The sequence below is a fragment of the Rhopalosiphum padi genome, chromosome 2 (assembly GCF_020882245.1).
Source record: "Rhopalosiphum padi isolate XX-2018 chromosome 2, ASM2088224v1, whole genome shotgun sequence".
Taxonomy (NCBI): Eukaryota; Metazoa; Arthropoda; class Insecta; order Hemiptera; family Aphididae; genus Rhopalosiphum; species Rhopalosiphum padi.
Window position 1 is genome coordinate 5227385 of NC_083598.1, and position 19849 is coordinate 5247233.

Below are 19849 nucleotides of genomic sequence, written 5' to 3' on the forward strand. Positions count from 1 at the left end.
TAAATCCTGCGGGAGACGCGCACGAATAGGTCTGTATAGTTTATAATATTATTATTATTATTATTCCATTTACGGGGGTCTGTGTGTCCGCTGTTTTTTGTTTTTTTTTTCCGTACATATTTTTCGGGTGGAAGAAGTGAAGAGTTTGCGGAAAATAATAATAGGGGATACGGCCGTGGTATCCACGCAAACCACTATCTATTGTACTCGCGGGACTCTGACGCGGGGGTACATATATAAATTCTAGCACGCCTAATTACCCGAGTGACCTACCGTGTTGTTCCCCAAAAATTACTAAGATCTTTAATTTTAAAATGTTCGGTTCCCCAGTGTCGTCGCGGTACACTACTTATATAATAATAATTTATAATATGGAAGACATACTGCTATGATACCTTACAAAAAGGATTGCACTTTTTTTTTTTTTTTTGACAGTTGCTATCAGGTCAAATGTGAATATTTCATATCTGTTTAATACACGTATTATATATGTGTTAAGTATAATATGGTAAAATACTGAAATAATGTGATCTAGAATTTTGTTGAATATAATAACAAAATAAAAATATAATTTTTTTTTAATGAATTTAGTATTTACCTACAATGAATATAATAAGTACTTCGCTTTAAAACAACTTGTACTGAAATGTTTTCAACATTTTCGTTGTCCTTACGTAGTAATAGTTCTATCTAGGCGTTGCGTTCTAGCTGTTAGTAGTATCCCTTAAAAGTTGTAGAAAATATATTATTACAAACATTTTGTTACTACATAAAAACTTGCGTTGTTTAATTTATTGTGTTATTAATTACTTATTATTGTTATTACTTAATAATTTCTTCCGTTCTTCGATCAAATAAAGAACTTTACAATGTTCGTTTTAATTTTTTAAAGAACACTTTGTATCTATTTGTAGATCGAAAAATATTTTAAATTGTATATAACAGGTTAAAAGACGAAAAGAATTCAATTCTACAAAGTGGTCTTGAAATATCGAAAACAATTTAAATTTTTAGACTAAAAGCAAATTTAAAAATAAAAGAAATTTTGTACAACGGTAATGTACCTATAAAGTAGGTACCAATATAGTATATATTAGTAAATATGATACATATATATAATATATGCTACTTGTATTTTAATTCTAGGAATTTCAATACACTTTATTTGAGTTTTTGACATTTTACATGAAAAAGATAAACGATAAATAACGTATTTCTCTATAGTGATAAATAATAAATGGTGATCAAATTTAATACTTACCGGCATGCGCATTGCACGATCACGATTCACGATGTATATACACGAATACACGATATATTATATCCATAACCATTTACGACTTACGTAAGAGGTTTAGGTACTCAGTGGTCTCTGTAAATTGGAATCATGAATAAAAATGTATAAAATGGCGTAGGTATGTACAATTACACTGTGTCGATATTTACTGGAATTTTTTTATTTTTTATATTCGATAGTTGTAAATACATTTTCTTGACACAATTATAATTTATTACTGATAATAGTGATTATACAATCGTGTGTAACCTACTCGTTGTATATTATAATATATAATATAAGAGTGGCACAAGTGCTAGTCGACGGGGCGCAAACGTTTAATTTTTTAACGAAATCTCTGCGGTACTATATATAAATAACTATATAACTAGAATATGAAATCTGTTGCTGTGCTAGTTGTGTCAATTATTGAAATCCAATACTAATTATAATTGCTATACCTGCTATACGTATACGAGAAGTTTTGCGTGTAATAAAATAATTATTTCACGCTTATAATGGCTGTTGAATGTTTATATACCCGGCAGCACCACGTATAGGTATATACTGTATACATATACGGTTCACACTGCAACGTGTATTTATACATATAATACTTAATAGTTGTACTATATTTATATACATTTACACACTGCATACTATACATATTGATGTAAATGTGATTGTAGTCATTAAATGAGTGGCAATATTTATAGAAAGAACGTTTTGCACGCGAACGATTGCCCCGTAGACATATTATAATATGTACCCTAGGTACACACTTGCTCTAGTGCAAATTGGGGGTGGATACTTTGGGGACTTAGCTGCCCCAAAATAATTGTAAACATATTGCATCCAAAATGTTTCTACTGCCATACCAAACATTGAGAATAATAGTGTTTTAGTAGTGTAACTTAAAACCCTGCAGAATGGGTTCACTTTAGCCAGAAAAAAGTTAAATTATTAATTGTTCTCTTACAATATTTTAATCATTACTTATTATTTATTTACACTCAACTTTGCTAATTATCCAATACATTAAGTTTTCATAATGTTCTATTGAAGAATAGAATTTAAAAATATTTACTTGTTTTGTAATTTGTAATACCTAATAAAAGTAATTCATACGAGAACATTTTGTGACAAAAGTTTTTTTATGAAAGAAGAAGAGAGTAAGATGTTTGAAAAAGCCTCTGAGATTGAAGCCAAGGGGGTGGGGTGGCTACCCAAAAACAAAATTGTTATTGCTATTTACATTTAAATCTATATAGGTGTATACTATTATGCTGTCTATTTTGTGTTGCTACAGGTTGCCTGGCTGAGAGTGGACACACAGACGATACTGTCTATACAGACGCTTATAGTGACGAAAAATAACCGAATGGAGGTAACGCACACGGACCAAAGGGTGTGGAGATTGCACATCAAAAACGTACGACAGAGCGACCGTGGATTTTATATGTGCCAGATAAACACGGACCCCATGAAGAATCAAATCGCGTATCTTGATGTAGTCGGTAAGATTCATCAAATATGTTTTACATTTGAAATCAAGTACAACCTATACCTGCCTTTCTTACGTTTTATATTCAATAAACTTGAGTAATATATTATATTTTACTAAAAATTAAGATCCAAAGTAAAATTTTAACCCTATATCCTCATATAAAATTTAATGTATCCTCCCCAGGCAATTCCGTCTACATAAAATATTGGCAATTTAACATGGTAGAAGACTCCCGGTGGCATAACTTAGTATGAAATTTAGGGATTGCAAAAATTACTTAGAGTACAGAGACACGTATGGGACGTACATCTCCCAATCGTATACATTATGATTTACGGCCCATTCAAGTGGATACGCATTAGTTATTACATACCTACATCGACTACATTCTTATAATACAATATACAATATTAAAGAATTATAAGTAAACCTTAAAAAACATATTTTTTACATTAATTATATTATCTAGTATTATTTTTAACGAATATCAATATTTTTTTAAATTGATTTTATACTTTGTGAATAGTAATTACTAATTAATAATAAACTATTTATCAAGAATATTTGTATATTGCGTGATATTTCTTAAGTTGCATTTTGAGATGGTATAAATAATAGAATAAATTGTTATTTTTTTGACAATCACTAAAGAGTATATAGAAGTTTGAAGTTACTGTACAGGTAAAATGCAGAAAATTATTCTATCAAATTAAAACGATTAACAAATTATTGATATTAATCTAATCCAAAATTTAATTGAGGACAAGGATAAATTATAATTATCGCATTAATGTAAATCTGCGACGCTTGACATTTTTGTTATTTCATTATTACCTACAAATTATTAAATCTTAAAAACCCATCCTAACATCATGTATAATAGCTGCTATAGATATTTACAAGCTTAAAACGTCACATCATTATATTTCCATGGTTATGCATTTATAACTATACAGCTCCATGACATCGTGAATATAATATGCACACACCATCACATGACATGTCATGTATAGTGTTTACTTAAGATTTTTCCATTTGAAACCCAAAGTCATTACAAGAAACTCCTATACAACCCAAAGGTAATTCCCAGGACCAATTATATACCTACGTTAATTATTCTTGATTTATTTTTCTGTACATCGTGATAGTAGGTGTTTTCCTACCTAGTTATTAACTGTTGAGTTTCGGATGTTGTTTATTATTAATACGCAATTCTAATTATACTCGTACCTATATTAACTGACCACAAAAAATAACCAACGAATAAAATTACATTTAATTTATTAACCTGCTATAAGTAATACGATTATATAATATAATATTAACATAATAATATAATATTAAAACACTTAATACACGTGTATTAACAATATTATTAAATATATGATATGGGGATAAATAAAATGTATGCCTACGTTTTATAAAATAAATCGTATTCATAGACCTATAATATTAAATAGAATTAATTATAATACGTCTATGTTTTAATTACCCAAGATTATTCTTATTAACAGATAACTGCAACGATCAAACAGTTTTATATTATATTTTGTTACGTCAATCACGGGTGTATCCAAAGAGGGATGTGGACTTTAAATCACACTCTATGGTCTTTTTTTAAATAATAATTTACAAATAAAACTTAAAAATATTATTCTGTAGTTCATATTCCTAAAAAAAATATATCGTTATTACTTATTACACGTATAAATATAATATAGCAACATACGAATTTCCTATAAAAGTAGATACTAGAACTCATGTCCATTACAATTAATATAGTGTTGGACATTAGTATTAAAATATAATATACCTAGATAATATATTGATAATATGACTATAAATTTAACTTTCAATCTCACCAATCACCATCAATATAAATATATAATTGTTTTTATTCGGGTCCATACTATGATATAGTAAAACAAACGTGATACATTCCTATCACTGCTAAGGAAATAATCAATAAATTAATTGGCCAATAATAAAATAAAATTACTTATAATATAATTATGTATTTTAGTAGAACATTTTGAAATAAAGTGTATTAAGTATAAATAAGTTTTATCATAGGTACCAATCCATAGGTAATTCACTATACAAACCTTCATAAGTATAATAGAATTTTCGGGGCTTGATTTTTACTTTAAATTATTTTATCATAATATTATACTAATGAACTTTTAGATTTTGAGCTGAGCGATGAGTGTATTGATTTTACAATGATGTATGTATTTGTATTTTATGTCTATCATCAACCTTTGGGATAGTAAAATTGCATCGATTTAAACTTTAAAGATGGTTTCTGATATCTAATTATATCTAATTGATATTTTGGGGGATAAAAAACATAAATTCCAAGTACTTTTCTTAATAACCAATAAAAACAAATAAACAAGAATTTATAAACACACATTTTTACGCTAAACCAGCTCTTGACTAAATTAATTTTTTTCATATACATATATATAATATTGAAAAATGAATAACTGTAGAAACTTAAAAATTTCATCGAGGTTTTATATTATTATTTTCTATACATGGTATAATTTTAACTGATTTTCAGTTATTTATAGACAATTAAATACAATAATATAATATGCAGGGCCATATTTATGCATATGAGACATTTGCATTAGGCCTACTCAAAAGAGGGGCCCGCTGATAATAACAGACAAACAACATCGGTTTTATTTGAAAATATATATTTTTGTTCAGCAACTATGAATTTCGACGATATCATTAACAAGTTATCAGAACAAAATTCGAGAATATGTTTGTGAAGTCTTCAATTAAGTTTGATGTAAAAAAATTAGTTTTATTAAAGAATTATTAGAATTAAAAATATAGATCGTTTTTAAGAAAATATTAATACTTTTTAGTTGTGTAATCATATAATATAAAAATAATTCCGTAATTAAGCGTAGACACTTAAAAATGTATAGTGTTCTTAATTTCTTATATTATATTATATTAAATAATTATGTTTTAACTAATATAATTTTATTTAATGATTTAGGGGTTTAGGGCCCAACATTTTATATTGTACTGGGCCCATGAATTGGTAATTCGTGGCTTGAAATATGATATAAAATATATATCATGAAATATACTTAATAATGTAGAGTTCATCAATTTACTTATATAATTATATAATAAATGCAACATTTTCAGCAAAAATTAAATCAACCTACCATAATACTAACAATACAATTAATTAATTTAGTAAAATATCAACAAAAAAATAATATCACGAAATGTACTAATATAAATATATAGGCTAATAGACCTAAGATGTTCAGAATCGTATATTGCAATGTCACAGCATTGAATTTAAATTTAAAACATCCATTACAAATCGACGTCTATACTATACGTCAATACAACAGAGTATCCAATTATTATTGTTCTCCATTTTTATTATTATTTAGGGTATTTTAAATATATTAATACAATTATAATTTTTTTTTTGAATAAGTTAGAATTTCTTCTGCCTATTTATTATTCTCCTTCCATTTCTCGCTCATTTTAAAGTTATCAATACACTACTGAATGTAGTGTCTATCTCCAGCAATATAACCACAAGTATATAGGAGTAACGGATTAACGAGCACATAAGAATTAATATCATACATACAAATAATAAAATTTAAAATATTTATACAATTACTATTGATATATATTTATTATTCATAAAATAGCATCTGATAATATTAACTCTTAAAAAAAAATTTAAAAAAACTATTACTATTTACTATTTTTACTATGACCGTTTTTAATAGTAAAAATTACTATGAAATAGAATTTAATTCTAACATTAAATTTACACTATTGTATTAGTGTATATTATACTAAATAGTAGGTATCTATACAATATATACAATTTTGGGAAACACTGGCATGCCATTTAAAAAAAGATATATTTTCACAAATCCAATTTACTTTTTTAGTGCCTCCAGATATTCTAGACTACCCAACCAGTTCAGACATGGTAGTACACGAAGGTAGTAACGTGACATTGCAATGCGCCGCTACAGGATACCCAAGTCCAACGATAACATGGCGAAGAGAAGACAACCATAACATCGTGATTTCTAACACGTTAACTGGTAAACTAAGACTATTATATAGAACTACTATACGTAGTTATGTAACTAAATTCAAAAGTTTATATATAAAAGTTATTAAATGGAATTCAGACATTTAGCTTAATATGCAGTGCATGTATTTTTAAAGTTCGCTTTTGGTATATTAAAATGAAACGATTATGATATATTATTATTTATATATAATATTATATATATATATTATTATATCAACTCATAAAACTTCAAACAAATTAAATTTTTGATTAAAATTTAAAAAATAAATTATATGTAAAATTTGTAATTAAACATTTATTAATTAAGCTCTATAGTTTGATATATCTGAATATCTTCTTTATTAGAATACTATTTTTTGTCTAGTACACTTGGTAATAAACTAATAACTGTTATAACTTAGATGTATTATAGTTAAAAAAAAACCATAATAATAATGTTTTGAATATTTTTTTTTTGTTCTTTTTTTAAGTTTTATATTACACCATAATACGTGCAAAAATACAATCTCTTCATAAATCGTAAATATTTAATTTCCATACCACAAAAACACAACCGATTTATCCCATAAAACAAAGAATATTTAATTCAAAAGTAAATTCACAAGTTGTATTACCTATATACCTAATATAATATATACATTTTATATGCAATCTAAATTCATTATGAGTTTTGAAATTGGTATAATAAGTATTATTATTGGTATTTAATATTAAAATGTAATGTTTTTGTAATTTTCACAATACCTATAATTTATAGGCTATAATACTTACCTACTAAGGACAAACATATATGTATAATTCGAAATTAAATTTATTTAATTGTCTGTATCATAAATAAAACGAATATTGTCCGTATATTATTTGCATATTTGTTTTGACTAATGGACAAATCAAAATTAAATCTATACCGCGTAATGTCACATTATTTCAAGTAATAATATAATAACCCTAAATCAATATTTTACTTTTATTGAAATGCTGTCAACATTTAAACATCGGAAGAACACAAATTAATTTTTCAATCAAAACTTTGAATTTCGTATAGCAATAAAATAGGGTAATATGAAATATATATTATACATATATATATATATACATATTATCCTATAATGTCATTTAAATACAACAATTCCCATTAACAAAAATACAATACATGCGTGGTATGTGAAATTAAAATAAATATTTATATCATAAATTTAACGTTAAATAAATATTTAAAAACAAGTAATAATATTCTCAATGCGTGCATCATATTATAGCTATAGTTATGTTATGCAAGTGACGCAGTGTATATATTATAGGCAATATGAACTGCAAATACAATACAAACAAATAGTTTATAATATTAATTATCATTCTTTTTATTAAATTTTAACATATTACGCATATTTTAAAATAATTATAATCATAATTATATAATATATTTTATGGAATAACAAAAACAATATTATAAATATTATTATTTTATTTTTATTATGAATTTAATATTATAGAATTTTATAATAAACGACCTATGAATATAATATAAGTATAACTACGTATATAATCTTACGCACTGCAGTTATTAGCATAATTAATTTTTCTGCTCCTAGTACCTACTATCGTTACGTTATGTCTTTATTAATTTTGAATGAAGTTTCTTCTCTAGCTTTAGTTGTTTTAAATGATTTATTATTTCATAATATTTTGATTTATTAAGAACAATATTGTTAATTTTTTCAATTTAATAACTTCGTTTAAATGTTCATAAAATTTAGAAATTTTAAATAGTCATAGAATTTATGATGGTAAAAATAAATTTATATTACGTGTTTCAAAAATATCATAGTCTATTATACAATTTTATGGAATTAAATTTATAACAAAAATAAAATAATAATTGTGGTTAACTTATTTTTATTATTCCATAAATATCATATTATTATTATTATGATTTATGATTGTTTTAAAATATGCGTAATATGTTAAAATTTAATAAAATAATAATCAATACCTATTATAAATTGTTATAATGTTTGTATTCGCGGTTCGCATTGTCCATAACATATTATATTATATGATAAAAATAAGAATTTAATGGTACAATAATAGAAACAGTACAGAATTATACTATTGATAGTATACCTATAAAATAAATTGATATTGTTAAACCTAACCATAGAAAACATTGTATTCCTACATAGTAATTTCTATGATTTTTTTATAGTTGCAGTAGTGGATAGTGCGACGCTTACCTTTCATCGTGTGACGAGACAACACATGGGTTCATATCTTTGCATTGCTTCCAATGGCGTGCCACCGACAGTCAGCAAGCGCATTACTCTGATCGTCCACTGTACGTTCACAACATTTGATAATAATCTATAATCTATAAACGACAACTACCTATATAATTATATTAATCTAATTCAATTAATTTGTATTTACGATTACTCTTAATATATTTTCAGTCGCTCCCATGGTTTGGATTCAAAATCAACTAGTCGGTGCTTTTGTGGGAGATCGATTGTCAATAGAATGTCACGTTGAAGCATTCCCTAAGTCCATAAATTATTGGTCGTCAGAAAACGGAAACTTACTAACTCAAGGTAGACACGTTTTAATTCATTATAGTGCTATAGTGACTAGTGAGACTAATACATTTATTATTGCGGACAAATAGCTTGTAATAATTAGCAAACCGAAGAAAGTTTATTTTGGTTTTAGATACCTAACTACTATTGGTAATACATTTGTACGTAATTTTTAATACACTATTTGTATACATATTTATAGGTAAGCTATCCTAATTGTTGTGTGTATAATGTATCTTATATTATTTATATTGATATTTTACCATTTGAATCAACGTGTTATGTGTATCTACAATCTACGTTTGTACATAAGTATAATAATATGTATTTAAAATGTTTCATTGCAGGAGATAATTACGATACAACGTTAAAAGAAGTCAATTATAAAACAGAAATGAGATTAACTATTAATCAAATAAAAGAAAAACATTTTGGCACATACCATTGTGTTTCAAAAAACTCTTTAGGTGCAACGGACGGGACTATCAAAGTTTATAGTAAGATAATTAAATAACGTCGTACTAATACAAACGAATATAATTCGAAACTATAATATTTGTACATGTAAACGTTTTTTTAAATAGAATTGCCAGGAAAAAACTGGAACAATAATTATCAAACGTCCGTGACGGCTTCAAACAACGGCCTGCAGCATATTACAGGTATTAATTATTGTACCTATAGGTACTTAATTAAGTGCGTGCATAAAGCATTAATATCCACGGTGAAATCAAAAAGCGCAAATCTTCTATTTTTTTTCGATAGACCAAAAGCACAAATTCGTTTTGTGGATAAAAGCGCGAAAACAAATCTTATTATCTCATACAACATAGTAGGTACCCGTTAAACTTGTAAGTTTCAGTTTAAAATTTGAAGTTCATTATATTTCATTTTTAAATATATAATATTTTTTATATCAAGAACAACAGTGATCGGGTTCATTTGAGGTTTAGTATTATAATTATTGTATAGTATTTTATCGTAACAAATTACGATATCTGTCAATAATCATTTAAGATACCTAACTATACATAATATACAGTATAAACTTATATTAAATGGTATTTCAGTATTTAATATAACTCTAAAGTCAACTCCAATACAAAGGCATGAACTTGTAAATAGAAAAATAAATTTCAGATTGGACTACCTACGTAAAAACTGTGAGCTTTAGATTTCAAATTTAATTTTTTAGGTACCTACTCATTATTTAGTATTTAGTCTAAATATATAATTGTAATTTTAAATTTGTTAACTTATTTTAATATTACTATAAAAACTAAATTAATAACTATATGATTTTGATAGAATACACTTTACTTTTGTAAAATTTATTTGCGCTTATTACTACAGCCAGTATCCATACCGACCATACCGACTGCAGATTCCTACAATTTTAATAAACATAATTAATTGTTTTTGATAAAATATTAATTAAAGTCCTTAAAAGAGAATAAAAATATCCGATACTAAAATATCTCCGTGAATTTTCACTCTCAATAGGTACAGTATAATTAATATACTATAACTTATAAGTACCAACTTATACTTGTTCACCATTAATTTTACGTCAATCTGCCGTCTGCATAAAACAAAATAGCACATGATTTAAAATATATAAAATTATCTTAAAATGTGGTATAGTATATAGTTTTACTACTGCAGGGCCGGCTTGAAGGCGGTTCAAGCTGCGCAGTGGTACAGGGCCCCACGCATTTAAAAACCCCACGGGCCACAGTCTATTGCAAAATTTAATTTTTGGGCATTTTTAATACGTTGCAAACGGAAAAAATGTAATTAACTTTTGTATGTAAAAATAAATGGTCAGTTACTAAATTGTATTGTGTTCATAGCTATCACTAAATAAAATGTTAACTACAGAAGCAATTGACACCCTAATCTTAGGGTTTTCGGCTTAAACGAAATGGGTCCATAGAGCATGTATTCAACTAATGATTCAAATTCAAATCGAATTATCTCCGAGATCTCTATGAAATAAATAATGACAAACAACCACTAAATAGGGGCATATGTAATTTGCGCCAAAAACAACCCCCAAAAGAAAATATTTATGTGATTACGTCACATTTAAAAATTAATTTTGGTAATTTACGCCACTTTTTAATGTTGTAATTTGTGCCACGTAAAATTAAATAAAAGGGTATTATATAATTTGCGCCATTATTCACCTTATTCAAATTGTAATTTGCGCCGCTTTTAAATAACAAAATACATTTTTTTCACATTAACAATATATTATATTTTTAATCATTGATCAATCAAGTTAATTTAAATAGTTACGTTTCTAGAAAATGACTGCGATATATGATTATGAGATAAATAGTTAAAATAATAATAACATTAACATTTTTTAGACTCATGAACTTTTCGTTGTGTAAAATTTGAAAATAATAACAAATCTTTGTCTCTGGTACTTTTGCTTTACTCGTACTTTTGTCTACGTCTATCATATATAATTAGTAATTACTTACATACATTTATGATTTAAATTTTAAAACAATAATACCGATGAACACGAAATTAAACATATTTGACATGTTCCATATACTTACGTGTTTTACATATTAATAAATAATACCTACATAGTTTGTTTTTTTTATATATAAAATAACAATAAATAATTAATAAAAATATAATTACATTTTTAAAATAATACAAAATGTCTCATTTTTATTCTGTAATGATTATTTATAACCTATACATTTTGCGAGTCCGACGAGATGTTTTAAACAAATTCGAAATCACATTAAAACTATATTTATTTTTTCTTGAATATCAATTATTTTAAATATTGTATATAAATTTCCCGAACCCTTTAAATACATAGTTACTTTTATTTCCTATTTTTACGTAACTATAATTTTTTGTTTGCAGGGTCCACATCTAATAGAGAAGGGAAAAATAACTGTGTATCGATTAATCCTAAACCTTCAGTAATTATTTATTGTATTCTCTTATGCGGAATGCTGTTATCCAAATCACCATAAGCGTTTATCAAAACGACACGTTATTTTTTTTATAAAAAACAGGGTACCACCATATAAGTATGTAAAGTTTGTATATTGTTTATGGTATAGTATATTATTTATTAGTTGTCAATACCGTGTTAACTATACGCATAATATTATATAAGGTAAATATAACAATAATATGATATGATGATTATAATGATGGTGAATTATTGTCTATAGAAAACATCTTATTTGACAATATAGTAACGGATTTCTATAATTATAAGACGTGTTTGAGCAAGAAAACAAAACTCGTCGTATAATATGTAAATAAATTGTCAAATAAATATTATGTGTTTATATATATATATATTGCAATTATACAAACAATTGCAATAAGACTAACGCGATTAGTATTAACTTAAATTTATTTTGTTTAAACATTGTTCACGAACAAAATATATATCTGTACTTCCAGCCCTCGGTAGTAATAAGATGTTAAAAATTAATTTTGGATAGGGTATTGCTACGCTGTAGCTTGTAATTCTGTAATTCATAAATCACAAGTTGTATACATGTAAGTGTACCTACCTAAACCGTTATAAGAAATACATATTTTTAGTTGATTTAATCGTTACTAAATAAAAAACATTGACCAAATATATCATTTTCATTATATTATTATGATAATAATAAGTAAAATGTTCACTGTGCGGAAGCGTTTAAACAAGCTAATAATAGAACTAAAATACGTATTTAATTAATAATATTATTGTTACGTTTTTTATGTATTGCAAAATAAGTCTTGAATTTTTTTTTCTTTAATTTTATTGTTATATTAAATCATCAATACTTATTATTAATGTAATTCGTTATTACTTATTAATTTATTAGTACCTAATATAAAGTATCATGATTCACGGGTATATAACCTATACAGGCCATATTGGTAGGTACCTACCGTAATTATGTACATTTTTATATAAAGCCATATACAGGTATCTATGAAAAAGTATGAACTAATAATATTTATTCGAGCAAGAGCCAATGATTAAAATAAATATAGGTTATTAATTCAGTGTTTGTCATAAAATCGATAGATAATATTCTATACATTTATACCATGCGAATTTAAATAATATGGCAAACTGAGTTCGTCGTTGAAAACACATTTCAATATTCAAATCAAACCCGTTGGCTGTCGTGTGTGATGGCCAATGGGAGACGGCTGTCTAGATTTGAGACCGAATAGTCATAGTACCATTAGTAAGTTACTTACTCATTAATTTGTCATATCATTCATATTTAAATTATAATAGGTATAGCCGGTATAGGTATATTCATTTATAAATATATATGTTATACGAGTATAGTGTAACGTATATCGATAAAAATTGTTCTCAATTCATTAAATCTTCAATTCAAAATCTGTACCTACCCATATATATATATATAATATGCTAGGTTTTAGATATTTCTAATAAATTGTTTAACATTTTTAATTTTATCGATTTTAGTGATGACATATAGTATCACAAATAAATAATAATACAGACAATATACATATATATATATGTATAATTAATAATAACATAGATAGAACACCAGACACCAATATTTTAATATGTAGGGTAGGTACTCTAGCTAAGACTAAAGACTAAAACAAATACATTTTTCAATAAATTTATCGTTCATATCTATAAATTTGTAATGATACAATAATAACATACCTGCCTACTCTAAACATACTAAAAATAAATTAAACTTAGGTAGGTAATTTATATACCTACTTACTGATTATGTATATGTACCTGTAATATAAGTGAATATTCCTGTTTGATTAAAATTCGTATTTTATATACTTATTATTACCTACCTGATTACATTAGATATATTAATAGAATGGTAGGGGTACTTTATGTTTAAGTTATTTTCATACTATTCAAAACATAATACATTTCTTCAAATATTACCCATGTAATATTTTCCGTAAAATATCATTATATCCAGTTAGAGGTATCTCTCAAACTCATATATCAAACGATATAATGCTTATGTTGGAAATACAAATAAGAACAAATGAGGAATGAGAATACCTCTATACGTTTATCACAAGGGCGGAGAGTGCAAATGTTCAATGAAATTGTTACCCCCTTGAAAGTCTGCACTCTTCACGTTATAAGTACCTACGTAACCTGCCAGTACATGGCTACATAAATACAATTTACCTCACTTATGGTAGGTAGTCAACTTTGAATAAAAATAAGAAACAAAGCAAAATATTATGGTAGCCGTGGGTATGTAATTATGGTGTTATTGTACCTACCATGAACACAGTTATCATTGCATATGCATGAAATTAACGTACAAAGTCTTAAATCCATAGAAAATCCTTTGATATGTAAAAAATATAATTTTATTGCACTACACAGCAATTATCTTGTAAATAGATTAAACATTTACAGGGGTAAGTGCAATTCATTAGCAAAACATATACACAGTTATAAAATAATAATACCTGCAGTTGCACATTGCATTGTGCATTATGTAATATATTAAATTTAGTCTTTGAAATGTATAACATAAATATATAATTAAACCTTTACTTATCAATATCATGTTAAGTGCCGCGTTAACCATCTAAACAATTCAATATCACTCAAAATCATCCAGATTTGACTAAATTGAGGTTTACACGTCCGTGTATGTTGTTTCCGTCTTACATATACACACAACAAAGCAAATTTGTGTATAGCCGCATCCATTTTATGATAGCTTAAACACCTATTAGATTAAATATATCTTTTATGAAATTTAAAGGTAAGAATATTATCTAAGGTATCTCATAGGCTTTTATTAATATTATCTATCATTTTAAAGTGAGTAATAGTTATGTAAAATATTATAACTTTAAAATACTCATACCTCATTTTAAAATGATAATATCAGTGAGATACCTTAGATAGTATTCTTAGGTATATTTAGGTTTGATAAAAAGTATATAATATACTCTAATATATTAAAGCTAATAACATATAATTAATTCTGCTGAACACAGATTTGTTATGTTGATGTATGTATGTAAGACGGACACAACACATGCAGATATGCCATTCTCTTAAGTCTGATTATAGGTACATCTTAGAAATTATTGTCTTAGAAATACTTGTACTCTTTTAAAATATTTTATAATAGTTATTACTTTATTATTAAATCATAAAAAAAAAATATGTAATTTTACTTGATAAATTTCCAACATCAAACTATTCTATTGTATTAACTTTTAAATGTACCTATGCTACAATGAATATGAATTTATAAGAGATTTAAACAAATTTTTAGATCAGTTAACATGAATCAATTTCAATATGTTTCTCCCCATCTGTAAAATAGTTTTACAATGTATACATTACTACATTTAGTATTAGTAGCATATTACCTATAGTATAAAAAAAATTGTTATTCATTTTTATTCATTATTAATAAATACATATTGTTGTAATGATGACACAATGCTATTTGAAATATTTACAAATAATGTAAATATTACTAATTGCATAAAATTTGTTTATAGACATTTAAATAAATACCCACCTATGTGATTGTATATAATATTAGCTTTTTTTGTACTTTGATTGTTTATAGCAAAAATAAATTACAGTTATTGAAAATTGAAAGTAATGTTAATATTTCATTTGTATAAATTCTAGTACCTATTAATAATATAAACATAAAACACATTGTGTTTTCTAATGATTCCTTTGAAAATATGACATCAGAAATAAAAAATGAAAACTTACTAAATATTCACACAGTAAATAAAATAAAAAAATTGCATAATATTGTATCTGTGTTTATATTGTATCCTATAAGCATAGCCATTCAAGTAATTCAAGTAATATAATATATCATTTAAAATTATAAACATATTCAGAATTATTTCTCATTTCTTGGTTGGCAAAATACTTAATACACCACAATTATGAAACATCAATTTGATGCATGAAAATCCCACACAAATTGCATTTGTCAGTCAACATTTACACACACAACCACTAAGTCAAAACACAAGATAGTTACAGAAAAATATGAATGTAATATATTGATGTAACAATTACTATGAAATATTTTATAATTACAAAAAGTAGTATTTATAAGTTAAAAATAATAAAATTATTTAGCTGATTGATAAAGAAGCAAATTGTTCTCCAATACTTATTAATTCTTCAACATTGGTTTCGTTACATCCAGACGCTTGAGCAGTGTCAGCCTTGCCTCCTCCTTTACCATTAATGCATGATGCTATTTTGGTTACCCATTTATTTGCCATGAGCCCTTTTTTGTTTAAGTCTTTAGAAACTACACATTGACAATATATTCTTTTGCCTACAGTATCTTCAGATAATAACATAATTGATATATTTGGCATATCTGCCTTCAATAATTTCAATACTGCATCCATTACTTTAGTATTGGAACCTACATCAAGCTTAAAAACAAATACCGATTTGTCTGACTCTGAACTTATCTTCGTCTTTATTGATTTTGCTATTTCATTGGCTAGAGAAACTAGTTGTTTTCGCTCTTCTTCGGCAATACCTTTTTTTAAGCTTGATAAGATACTTCTTAGCTCTTCTTTTACCCAATATGGTATTATAGACTTATTTATCTTATCTTGTATGTCAATTATAGCTTTAGATAAATTTGGATCAGTAGGAATTAATTTCATCACATCTTTCTTCAGTTCCTCGCCTCTATTATATGCTTTTGTTGCTTCTGGACCAGTTACAGCAACTATTCTTCGTATTCCCTTAGATATTGCTTCTTCAGAGAGTATGGTAAAACATTCCATGTGTCCAGTTTTATGCAAATGAGTGCCTCCACAAAATTCAACAGAAGTTTCTAATCCTGAATTTCCTTCCGGATCTGTCAGAAGTTTGTCTACCGTAACTCCTACTGAAACAACTCGCACTGGATCCGGGTAAGTTTCATCGAACATTGCACGTAAGCCTTTTATACGTTTGGCATCGTTTAATGGTGCAATTTTAGCATATACAGTATCATTTCGTTTAATTACATTGTTTGTTAGTTGTTCAACTTTAGCAACTTGATCTCCTGTTAAAGCAGCTTTATTGTTGAAATCAAAACGTAATTTGTCTGGGGCAACCAAAGATCCTTTTTGATTTAAATTATCACCCAAAACAACGCGTAAAGTATGATTTAAAGTATGAGTAGCAGTATGATTATTCATTACAAATCGCCTTCTTTTTTCATCAATCTTTAATACTACTTTATCGCCCACTTTCAAGCTACCACTTTCAAGAATTCCAACATGCAAAATATAGCCACCACGCAATTGAACATTATTAACATAAAACTCTGTGTATTCATCTTTGACGATAGATCCTTGGTCATAAATTTGACCACCCTGTTCAGCATAAAAACATGTCTTATCCAGTATAATTCCACATTCTTGAAATGTATCTACTTCATTAACAAATTGATTTATCGTTCTAATACTCAATACTGTTGATGTACAAGTTTCAAAAGTATATTCTGCATCTGGATTATCAGATACAGCTTTGTAATTATACTTGGGTGAGTCGTCAGTTGTCGATATACCTTTTGTCTGTAAATCTGCAAGAGCATGAACATCCAAGGAAACAATCTCTTTTTCACCACCTACTTTGTTCTGACTAATAAGTTGTGCTTTTTTTTTTGCTTCTTCGTATGCTTCCATATCAATAGTAAATCCTTTTTCTTCAACCATCAAATATGTAAGGTCTACAGGAAAGCCATATGTATCATACAGTTTCCAAGCAACTTCACCAGGTATAACTTTATCAGTCAATTTTAATATAGTTCTATTTAAAAGGTTACGACCTCGTGATAATGTTCTCAAAAATTGTTCTTCTTCTTCATTAATGATATCTATTATCTGTTGAGGGTCTTTAGTTATTTCAGGGAAAGTATCTCCAAGTAATTCAACAACAACATTTACTAGAGTTGCAAAGAATCCAGGTTTGCCATTTAATTTTTCTGTAGCATAACGGACAGCACGTCTAAGAATACGTCTCAACACATATCCACGACCAGTGTTGTCAGGACTTCCTCCATCAGAAAGAGCGATTGTTAATGTTCGTGCATGGTCAGCGAGTACTCTATAAGCCATGTCTTTCTGGTCAATGTCATCTGCACCTACTTTACCTTCATAAGGTGGAGCATTAGTACCATTTTGAATAGCTACAAACAAAGGTTGAAATAGATCGGTATCGTAATTTGAACGTTTATCTTGTATAACCGAAACAAGACGTTCAAATCCCATTCCACAATCAATATGTTTTTTAGGTAAATTTTGTAGAGTACCGTCTTGATTACGGTTAAATTGCATAAAAACAAGATTCCAAATTTCTAAGACATCTGGATCATCTTGATTTACTAAATCAGCAGCTAATCGGTTACCAATACGATCATAATGTATTTCTGAACAAGGACCACAAGGTCCAGTTTCACCCATTTCCCAAAAATTGTCTTTCATATTGCCAGGAATAATATGATTTTCTGCTAATCCTAATTTAAGCCAGATATTTTTACATTCTAAATCTGGTTCTAGACCAGATTTTTTATCACCGCCAAAATATGTCACATACAATCGTTCGGGTGATAATTGAAATTCTTGGGTTAAAAATTCCCAAGCCCACTGACATATCTCGGTTTTAAAGTAATCGCCGAATGACCAGTTTCCAAGCATTTCAAAAAACGTATGATGATAGACATCCTTACCGACATCATCAAGATCATTGTGTTTTCCACCGGCACGAATACATTTTTGTGTATTGACAGTTCGTTTCCACTTGGCCATATCAGAGGATGGAGCAACAGTACCCAAGAATATGGGTTTGAATTGGTTCATTCCTGCATTAGCAAACAACAATGTAGGGTCATCTACCGGTACTACGGATGAGGAATGTACATATTCATGACCCTTCTTGTTGATGAAGAATTTAATATACCGATCTCGGATCTCTTTGGCAGACAGAGCCATTGTAGAGCAACTAATAATGTGTTTGACCTCACGAAATCAATCTGAAAATACATCGTATATGTTTAAATAGACGTGCAGGGAATTGGCAATCAAAAACAAATTAATTCAAAACTAATGTACAGACATACCTGCAGTGGACAGAAAAACCAACAGCGACAACGACGATGGATACTAATGTCTATTGATGGTAGACGGCAAGTGAAGGTAAAGTGAAATGTGAAATAAGATTAACAATGACCCTAGTGCTTTGTGGCTTGTTCTGTGATGGGACCTATGTACTGACTACTAAGCAGGCCGCAGGGGCAAAGTAGGTAGCAACGTGTTCAAACGTAATGAAAGTATAAAAATGAAACTGAAAAACATGCCATGATAAG

The 19849-nt window shown here is 27.2% G+C and overlaps 2 protein-coding genes across 3 annotated transcripts in view; one reads left to right on the top strand and one right to left on the bottom strand.

Moving 5' to 3' along the window:
- The window catches only part of LOC132921943 (lachesin-like), a 32744-nt gene extending 20248 nt beyond the window's left edge, over window positions 1-12496 (top strand). For both annotated transcript variants that reach the window (XM_060985204.1, XM_060985205.1), the window contains exons 3-9: window positions 2586-2793; window positions 6734-6892; window positions 9092-9220; window positions 9336-9473; window positions 9806-9955; window positions 10043-10120; window positions 12354-12496. In XM_060985204.1, coding sequence (XP_060841187.1) covers window positions 2586-2793; window positions 6734-6892; window positions 9092-9220; window positions 9336-9473; window positions 9806-9955; window positions 10043-10120; window positions 12354-12466 — 975 coding nt within the window. In that variant the 3' untranslated portion in view covers window positions 12467-12496. The remainder of the gene's footprint in view (window positions 1-2585; window positions 2794-6733; window positions 6893-9091; window positions 9221-9335; window positions 9474-9805; window positions 9956-10042; window positions 10121-12353) is intronic.
- Window positions 12497-16506: 4010 nt separating this feature from the next.
- Window positions 16507-19832, bottom strand: LOC132921942 (alanine--tRNA ligase, cytoplasmic). Its single transcript, XM_060985202.1, has 2 exons — window positions 19604-19832; window positions 16507-19516 (listed from the first exon to the last, which is right to left on the bottom strand). The coding sequence occupies exon 2, from the start codon at window positions 19473-19475 to the stop codon at window positions 16608-16610; it is 2868 nt and encodes a 955-aa protein (XP_060841185.1). The 5' UTR covers window positions 19476-19516; window positions 19604-19832; the 3' UTR covers window positions 16507-16607.
- Between the last annotated feature and the right edge of the window lie 17 nt (window positions 19833-19849).

What these genes read in the sequence shown, in the direction of transcription:
- LOC132921942 (XM_060985202.1), bottom strand. Translation starts at nt 19,475, where the DNA reads ATGGCTCTGTCTGCCAAAGAGATCCGAGATCGGTATATTAAATTCTTC.